Source organism: Haemaphysalis longicornis, unplaced genomic scaffold (assembly GCF_048455015.1).
Source record: "Haemaphysalis longicornis isolate Haplotype H1 unplaced genomic scaffold, Haemaphysalis longicornis Haplotype H1 scaffold_8, whole genome shotgun sequence".
Lineage (NCBI taxonomy): Eukaryota > Metazoa > Arthropoda > Arachnida > Ixodida > Ixodidae > Haemaphysalis > Haemaphysalis longicornis.
In genome coordinates, this window is record NW_027526445.1 from 187,167,555 (window position 1) to 187,177,479 (window position 9,925).

Here is a 9,925-nt window from a genome sequence, read left to right on the forward strand (position 1 = left end):
AATTTGTGCCATCGAGATTTAACTGCAGCCTGGAATGCTATATGATGCTTAAGCAGTCATTAGCTGGTTTGAATTCGGAGCTCACCTATTCACAGATTCCTAATATTATGGCTATTTTCTGCATAACAACCACAGCTCAATCATATGGCTATTTTCTGCATAACAACCACAGCTCAATCATACCAGCTTTGTTCAATAGGCACAACTTTCACACCCCTACCACAGCAACATACAGCAATATGTACTTAAAGGGGTCATGCAGACAAAATACAAGTTTGTTTTATTCGAAAGATTTTGTGTTTGATAGTGCTCCCAGCGCTTTTCCGCAAGCAAATGATGCTTTATTCACTGAGAAATTAATTAATGTAAGTTAAAATTTTGATTCTCCGCCAAATGGCGCGTTTTCCTGACATCTGCAATGACATCACAAGAACAGGTCTTCAAGCTGCTGCAGAGCCTTGTTTACCATTAGTCAACCTAGATGGCGCCACCATACTGCGGCGGGCCATTTTCTGCCTTTGCTTTGTTTTTGGCCATACTTGTACCTGGCTTGTTTTTGTTAAGGTCGTTTCATGAAACATAGTGTTCGCTCGACAAATATGGTCACGTAAGACACCATTACTTAGCCATTCCGCCAGTGTCATCTGAGACAACCCCAAAGCGCCACAGTTCTGTGCCGCTAAAACAAGCATATTGTGCACAGTACCAACAGCAGTACACAGCGGTACTTCTATGTTTACGCTATTTTCCTAACTATCATTGATTACCCCACCATTCTTAGTGCTATAAAAAGCATAGGCCCTAAATTTAAGCACAAACAGCTCGTTCGGCAAGCTTATAAGCACTGCCTAATTTGCATTTGCCGGCCTCAGCCATTCGCAGAGCTGGCTGGTATGACATCATAGGTTCTGTTGCAAGAAATGAGCTAGTGGGTCGCGTGGCCATTCCCCTTTTTCCTAATTATGTAGCTTGAGTGAAGTTTACATTAAAAGTGTTGTCAGTATGATTCTAATGAGGCAATCTTTTGAATGAACCAAACTTGTGTTTTGTCTGCATGGGCCTTTTACACACTGGCAGAACAGAGCAATTGGGTGATAGCAACTAGTGCAGCTTCCCACAGCTCTTGGCGTGTGGTTTCAATTGCTTTCCAAGCGCATGCGACCCGTTCCACACTGTTCATCAATTGTGGCACCCTGGGAAGCCCTCTGGAAGCCTGTGAACGGCAGGATGCACGATTGTATTTCAGTGCGCAAACAATACCTGGAGCAGCTCGGATGCTGTGGCCCTTTCCTCCGGGTTCTTCACCAGGCAGCGCGAGACGAAGTCAATGAATTCCGGCGACCACCGGTCCGGATCCCGAAACGATGGTGGGGGCTTGGTGGGGATCATGAAGATGGCCTGCAAGGATCACACAAGGGCGCCCTGCTTAGAGACCAGCTCGGTTTAACGCACCTTCCAGGAACAATGTACATTAGCAGTACTTGACGCCAACACCATGTTCTGCTAAAGGCAGCAAAAGTTCGCTAGCAGTCCCAAAGCGATTGAGGAGCATTGCAGTCCACATGCGTGCTTCACCTCATGTTCAAACATTCTTTATGCTGGTGGCCCAAATGTGCCCCATTTTTGACACATTAAATGTCTAAAGCAGTTCATTTTTAGCCACAAAAGCTAGATTCCCAAAATGGCACCCACCAGACAGATTCGAAGGCAACCCCTACCACCTCTTGTAAACCCAAGATGGCTTCCCGACCAGCCTTAAAGGCTCCCTACACCTGTTCTTCATGGTGTAATAAAAATGCGCATGTAAAGACGGGACAAGTGAAGGGAGACAACACACAGCGCTGTGTGTTGTCTCCCTTCACTTGTCCCGTCTTTACATGCGCATTTTTATTACATCATGTCAATACACCAACTAGCCCCTCAGATCACTTTGATGAACCTGCTCTTCGTGTGATGCGGAAGTCGACTCAAGAAGAATGATCAAGGCCGCCACAGAAATAAAAATGTTTTCCAATTTTATATTTAGATATACAAGTGCAACTCTTACCTCAAACATCAGAGCTACAGTCTCTGCTTGCTGCCCCACTCATCCTGACACAGTCATACAAGGGGATCAGTGAGAACACCGAAAAGTGTAACATTCCAACAGTGGTAGTGCCCACAGAATCCTGGCCTGGAAGCTCCTTTTCGCACTTCTTGACAACATCATTAGTGTAGTTACAAGGCCCCATGGGAGGACAGAGAGCTTACAGCCAGGGCCCTAACCATATGGAGGTTCTACACCCCCCCTCCCCCCATCTCCCCCATGAAATATATTCTGGCTTCAACATTTTCAGTGATCCCAAAATATACTTCACGAGACCTATTGCTCTGAACAGGAAAAACAATTTCGCTGACAGTCAAGGGTAGGACCTCTGGTCCCAGTGGCTGCGGCATGGCGAGGGCATAAAACGCATGGTCATCCCTAGCTGCTGAGGCCAAAGTCATAAACCCAACTTTTATTCCTTTCATTAGGCAGGAATTCAATTTTCAACAGTCTTTTCTCGTAGAAAAAAGTAATTCAAAAGCATCCTTTCATTAGAGTTTTAGCAGAGCAGAGGACTATTCTTCTTACTGTGCTTGGTGTACGGTCGGGGCACCTGCACATGCGCCTAGCGGTCTTTCCCTCTCTGCGCATGCACAGTGGTGCTGGTTGGCTACCAGGTACCGCACCGGGACCGGTTCTCCACTCTGCTATAACTCTCTATTATATGTCACCGGTGTGCATAATTCGTATGCGAAAATAAGCCATTAATATAAATTTTGAACATAACTGCCGTTGTGCATAACCCCCCCCCCCCCTTCCAAAAAAACCCCTGCCTACAGCCACAATTTTCTATCCCAGATGGAACTCAAAAAAAACGTGATATGGCGCACTGCCAGTCTCAGTCAAGCAGCCCCGAGTTGCACGCTCTCTTTCTGCTTCCCACTGCAAGAACGACTCACGAGTGTATAGGGCTCGTTTTTTTGCAAAGCACATCCACGGGTGAAGGAAGCAAATGTGAAAAGGAATGCTCCCACAGATGCATAGTAATACACCATGCAGAAAAAGAGCAGGCAATGTATGCAAGCATTCAAAGCTGGAGAGCAGTTTCTGCTCTCTATTACTATTTCCCATTTGTTTTTTTTTTTCTTGCATCTGTAATAACGATTCTTATTTTAAAAGGAGTGAACCAATATTTAGGCTTGTTTCGGCAACAGAGTGGTATTTACAAAATATTGCAAGCCTAGCCAATCATGGGACACTGATACCATCATATCAGAAACCTCCAGTGCCTAAAAAGTGTGGGAAAAAAAAAATGTTTGTGGAGGTCCTTTTAAAGTCCCCCACAAGAGCTGTGGCAATGCTCGCCACACGCAGCTCACGAGCCCCGCACTGCTCTTTGAGTGTCTACTCTGTGCACCTTTGAGCATCTACGCACCTATTAGCATTAGGAAAGCTCCCCCCTGAAAAATTTATGCACATCTGGGGACCATTACATGCAGTATCATACACCTGCTCCTTCAAGTCCTCTTGCCTTTAGAAGGATCAAGGTCCAAGCTGCCCCAATCAGACCACAAGAACTCCCTCTCACAGGAAGCCTGATCATGACCATCTCTCTCTTTGAGAAGTTAGTCATCTACCCTTGCTCAGTGAACTCGTGATTAACGCACCAAAGCTTTACATGGGGCTAGTTGGGTACACAATATTGCTTGAAAAACAGCCTGACAAATTTGGACAGAGTGCATGATGGGGACAGCGCAAAACAAAGCTTGGACAAGAAAGACCACTTGACGAAGCACGTGGTCCCGCAGTCTTTCCTGTCCAAGTTTTGTTTTGCGCTGTCCCGATCAGGAGCCTATACCAACAAGCCCAACTCGGAGTTCTTCTTGGACGACGTAGTTGTGGGTGTCGGCAATTGTGGTTGTCTCCTACTTTGTCTAATTTTTTCGTGCTGTTTTTCAAGCTCACGATTACTTCGCTGCCGCCGCTACACCACCGCAACGGGTGTACGTGCGCTTTCAGGCCTCGTCACCGCTCTCCAAGAGGGAACGCCTCCCCCTCACCCTCTACCCTGTCCGAAGGAAGGAAGGCAGGGAGCAAGCGGCACTTGCCCGCATGGGGTGGATGTCGCCGTAGGGGGGCTTCCCCTCGGCCATCTCGAGGGCGGTGATGCCCAGGCTCCAGATGTCGGCCACGCAGTCGTAGCCGATCTCCTGGATCACCTCGGGCGCCATCCAGAAGGGGGTGCCGATGACCGTGTTGCGCTTGGCCATGGTGTCGGTCAGCTGGCCCGCCACGCCGAAGTCGGCCAGCTTGGCGTGGCCCTCCGTGTTGAGCAGGATGTTGCCCGCCTTGATGTCGCGGTGGATCTTGCGCCGCTGGTGCAGGTACTCCAGCCCCCGCAGGGTGTCTGACAGGATCGTCGCAATCTCCTCCTCCGTCAGCTGCACCCGCCGCAAATACGTCACGCATCGGCTGGTGCCACATTTGCAAGCAGGCCACACCACCAGGCATGTGAGAAATTGTTTACAAAGCTGGAAAAACCACCAAAATTTGTAGACTGTGCAAGCGTGTAGTCAGAGGCGTGCATCGAAAAGACTGTAGTTAAGGCCACCATCATGTGCGCTTCCAGTGCAATCATCTTGTTTTTTGTTTTATTGTGCCGTGTCTGAAACCTCCCCTTGCACAACTCAAAACTGATCCTGCTTCTTATTAAGGAAGACTTGACTTGCCTCAATTGAGCCCTGTTTCAAGAACCACACAATTAACTAATTGCCAGTACAGTGAAACCTCAACACAAGAGACACTTGGTTATAAGAGACATTTGAATGAAAGCGGTCTGGTTGGTTTTCCTATGTTCTCCATGTTAGCAACGTTGCATACAAGAGACACGTTTTTTAGTTCCCTTGAGTGTCTCTTGTAACACGAGGTTTTACTGTAGTAGCTGCCAAGATCAGTGGTGAGAAAGACAACAGGCTCCTTCAAGCAGTTTTGGAAGCAGGTAAAATGTGGTTTTGGACCCCACTTTCCAGCCTTTCGGGCAGGTGATTCGGGAACACCTAAGGCTGACCTCCACGCGGCAAAGTTTGATGCCAAACTTCTCGTAGCGGCCATCATAGAGCAACACGTCATTTTCACCTCCCCCCGCACTACCAACCTCGATGAAACATTAGGTAGCGAATGCTGCTAACCATCCGCTGTCAATGGAAATGCTTGCACCAATGTTGCCAAATGTAAAATTCTCAGCCACTTTTGTAGACGTGGTATACACTAGGGGGAAAAAAAAGGCACAACCTGGGTGTTAGGATTGATAGGATAAGAGGGGAAAAAAAAAAACAGAACAGAAAAAAAAAAAGACAAAGGAAGATGAGGAAGACAGGACTCAAGAAGGCAAGTAACCATCAGAGGGGATGAAAGGTAAAGTAAAAAAATTGAAGGCGTAAGCAGTCTCTTCCCATGGACCACTAAAATCACCAGCTGAAGAGTCAAAAGATCCTGGCCACTAGGGGCTACTGAACGTTTTTCCCAGCATTACAGTTTTGCCTTTGTGGAACTACAAAAACAAGGTGAAGCGTTTCTTCTTACTACGGGTGAGGGAAAGCAATCTGTGCTGCAGTGCTGAAGCTGAAGTTTTGTTCAAAAAGACTATGCTTCTCATGTAATGCACCCACTGGGTAAATGAGGTATCAGGCTTCAAATTTTTTCAACCCCATTGTGGTTATTTTATCAGCTTCAATTCAATTTGCCTCCAGGCTAGAAGAGAATTCAGGGATAGGCGCCCCTTCTAGGGCAGAGATATTTCCGATAAGCAGGTCCGTTAAAGAGACCTCGAAGACGAATTACGACTTCGTTTAATTTGAAAAAACTAGCCTTTGGTGATGCACTCAGCTTCATTTCAGCCATGAAAGACATGCCTTGAACTGAAACAATGCGCAAGACGTATAGAAAAACACTTTCCAATTTCACTCTACAGTTATGCAGTTTACGCAAGTCTGGCGGAATATGGACCAGCACTAAGAACGTGGTTGTGACCGTGTTAAACGCACGTTAGCATTTAAACAACATGATCAATCGGAACTAGATGCTCCACAACTACCAACCAGTTATGTTTCTTGGCAGTCAGAAGCCACTAACCACACTAACGAGATTCTGTGGCGTCATCGAGAAGTCGCAGAAAAGTGACTTGCGATAAAATTGGCATTATTGTGATAAAGTTTACGATAAAATTGACATTATTGTTATGGGCCCAAAGCAGTCTTTTCAATGAAAAAAACTTGGAGCGCAGCTTCATGGCCCCTTTAAAGAGGCCCCGTCACAATCCAAAGCATCTGCAGCTCCCTAAGTTACGGCGTATAAACAGGTCGCAACCAATTTTTTTCAATCAAAGAAGCAAATGCTGCTATGCAGACTGCTGCAGAATTTCACCACCAGATGTTGCGACTAGACACAAGCTAGGTGAATGAGAGAAATCACCTACAGGGGAAAGAAGCGGTCAAGAAAAACAGTTAGCCCAGCCCACACAAAAGGCCAGAAATGAGCTCACCGTCTTCTTTCGTAACCTCATGATGTCTGACACCGAGCCCCCACCACAGTACTCCATAACGATCTGAAAATTTGTGAAGAAAAGAAGACATGGTAGAATGCAACAAACTGCACAGGGCCTCTCGAAAGCAGTATTTGTGCGAAGTTAGTAGTAGAGTGCAATAAGTGTGCTTCCCCGGATATCGCCCTGTAGAGGCCATATTGCTGAGCTTCGACAGTGCTATGCAAAAGCTGGAACACGCTGTTTGTGACGTCGCCAATCGTTTCATGCTGCCACTGCACTTCAGAATCAGCTAAAGAGAGCTTTGTTCCCAAGCATTAAAGTTTACCTCAGTAGAACCATCATAACAAGATGTAGCATACACTGGCTGTCTTCACATAGGTTGGAAGCTGCATTTTTGTTGTAATGTGGCAGCATTTGAATGCTAACCTTTTAGCCAGCATTACAGCATCAGTTAGCTTACAGCATCACAAATCAAGTTCAAGACAGTAGCTAGTAAGTCATCATTATTTTCTGTGTTTTCCTCGTTATATAGCTTATTTTACTAACAAGTGCCTTACAATTGGCATTAAGGTCAACTTCTGTTATTCTGAAGGCAATCTTTTTAGTGGTGCAAGGATTTCTGTTGCCATCATGGTCGTCTCAAAAGTCTGTGCTAGATTAATGTTTTTTTTACTGAGTCAAAAATTTAGCCAAAACAATGTCACCATAACAGAAGCGTATCACAGTTCGAATGTTTTCTTTGTTTTTACAACAAAGGATTGCAGCTGTGAAGCAGCCTGCATAAAAAAACAGACATTTTCATAATGCTATCAATATCTTACACTGGCATCTTTATGTTAGCAAACAATAAAAACATCCTATTTAATTGAGCAACAGTCACCTTCCAGTACACTCACATCTAAAGTTTCTAAAGTCTTAAAAGACCCTCCATGGTACAATAAAAAGGGTTGAGTAGCTATACCTCAAATCAAAGCGAACCGAGTGTTTCAAATGAAGCTGACATTTTACAGTGGATGGGCTATGAATTAGAGAAAAAAACAGGTTGCTTAGAAACAACAAAATATGGAACTTTAATGTCTTGAAAATAACCTTTTTCATTGGAATTTACTTCATCTTGGATAAAGAAAACTAGCAGGTTTTCGCAGTTCGTTTCAGAAAAAAATTCACCGATACATGTGAGGGACACATTGACAAGGCTGTTCGGTACTCGAGCAGTACCAGTACCGGTACCAAAATGAGGGACAAAAAAGTCGACGAGAAATGATAGAGGACACTCACCCACAGGTCCGAGCCCTTGAAGTACGAGCCATAATACTTGACAACGTACGGGCTGTCACACTGTTGCATGATAGAGATTTCCTTAATGATTTCCTGCAGATCTGTGTCCACAGGAACTTGTTTAATTGCAAGGACCTGCAAAAAAGAATTGTTATAGCACAATCTTTGCATGAACCCTGCTACTTAAACAAGAGCCACTGCTTGGCGCTTGTAGGTGCCAGCATTACATGTCGCAATTCACTTTAGCAGCTCAGGTTGTTGCCATTGGCAGATCCAGAGGACGGCTCCGGATGTCCTGCCCCCCTTCCCCTTAATTTTTGACTTTATACCCCCAAGAAGATGTCTAGTTATGAAGATGTCGAGAAAATATCTAGAAGAAGTCTAGTTGATGTGTTTTTTTTATTATTATTTCCTGTGTTTTGGCTTCACGAAATTGAGGTGAATAAAAAAGGTTACTATCCTTGTCCTCCTTATCATCATCACTGATAGAAGCTGACCCCCTCCTCAGATCCGCCAACTGACCTATGACTCTTTAAAAAATCACCATTTCCAATCACTGCTGCAGCAGATAATCACGTCCGAGAATTTTTGCATTTCAAAAACGACACCACAGCATGGAATAAGCATTGAACTTGCAGCAAATCGCACAGACATAGCGGTGTGCTGCTATGCAGCCATGCTCGAGATTTCCGAATTACTTGGGACTAAGGGCGACGTCTTACCTGACCGGACTCCTTGTGTAGTGCCTTGTAGACGCTGCCATAACTGCCTTCTCCAAGCTTACAGATGATGTCGAAGACCTCCTCAGGTTGCCGGGTTAGGCTTTCTTCGCTCAGTTTCTTCAGTTCGCTGGAGTGGTGAAAACGTGCATGCGTGATTTTCGAGAGTGCTGAAGCAAGACTAGGTGAGGCAGCGGCCAGTTTGACCGAGCTGACAACTCTCATCACAGGTCCGACACACGAATAACCACGACCGCTGCGCGTGATTATGTCCAATCGCCTCGATCCCCAATATCACAGACTTGGCTTTCCAAGGCGTTCGAGCTCGTCCTCAGAGCAGTCAAATAAAAGCACACGTGTCCTGGACAGATTTCGTGCAGGAGGCGTAATCCAAACCGGAATCCGCTCCGGATGTGTTTCCTCGGCTGCACAACTGAGAAAGTTTACAAAACGTGCGCTGCCAGACTAAGAAGAACTGCGTTTGGCGAAATGGGTGCAGCTTCGCGTAAAGGAAGCTACGGCAGTCCCAAGTCTTGCCGGGTTAAACGTCAGTTTAGTTCCGACAGCATTTGCGACGGGTTTCCGAAAAGATCAGCTTCCGGATGCGGTCTCCGCGACAATCGCTTCAGCGGACATGAAGTTTATCGGCACGATCAATTCCGACAACTGTAATGAAATTAAAGAAATCAAGCCGACCAACGGGCTAAGGAGCCACCGATGCAGGCAGAGCCATTTTCGGTACCAGACACGGTGGCAAGGGATCAAAAAGTTAAAAACAAACCTTTTAGACGACATCGTGAGCGCCCAAGTCAGTACCTCCCCAGCGCATGTTCGCCGCACAGCACGTTGTCAGGGCGCAACACAACGCTACACAAGCACGGCCGGTCATTCACCGCGACCCACACACGATGCTGTGCCCGCGCCCACGAAATTTTTAACGTACTGCTGCTTACGCACGAAGCGCTACCACCAAACGAAAATCGCCGCACACACACCGAAACACAACCGACTTGGCGGCCTCTTTCAACATAGCGATAGACCGCCTTGACATCACGGGCGTTTTTATTTCAAAAGTCCCCGTGGACATACTGCGGCGCCACAAGCCGGGCACCATTTAGCGACTATGCAGACACACACACACAGACAAAGGTACAGATTAGAGAGGCGCGGCTTCAGTTCACTGTAGCACGGCTACTTGCCGTGCCATCCCACCCACAAGGTTTTAAAGATGATAGCCTTTCTTGGGCAACTTAAACTTGAAAATTTTGGTCATTATGTGTGAACAAGGGTATGTGTCTCAGTTCACAAGACCCTTTGCAAACCACTAAATTCGGTAGAATGCTTCGTACTTGTAAATAT

General features: G+C 46.1%; 1 protein-coding gene across 1 annotated transcript in view; it reads right to left on the bottom strand.

The window, feature by feature from the left end:
• Hpo (serine/threonine-protein kinase hippo) overlaps positions 1–9,615 on the bottom strand; it is a 28,931-nt gene extending 19,316 nt beyond the window's left edge. The window contains exons 1-6 of the mRNA XM_077681201.1: positions 9,348–9,615; positions 8,570–8,696; positions 7,848–7,982; positions 6,567–6,629; positions 4,135–4,467; positions 1,261–1,398 (exon numbers count right to left, since the gene is read on the bottom strand). Of these exons, the coding sequence (XP_077537327.1) occupies positions 1,261–1,398; positions 4,135–4,467; positions 6,567–6,629; positions 7,848–7,982; positions 8,570–8,696; positions 9,348–9,361 (810 nt within the window). The 5' untranslated portion in view covers positions 9,362–9,615. The remainder of the gene's footprint in view (positions 1–1,260; positions 1,399–4,134; positions 4,468–6,566; positions 6,630–7,847; positions 7,983–8,569; positions 8,697–9,347) is intronic.
• Between the last annotated feature and the right edge of the window lie 310 nt (positions 9,616–9,925).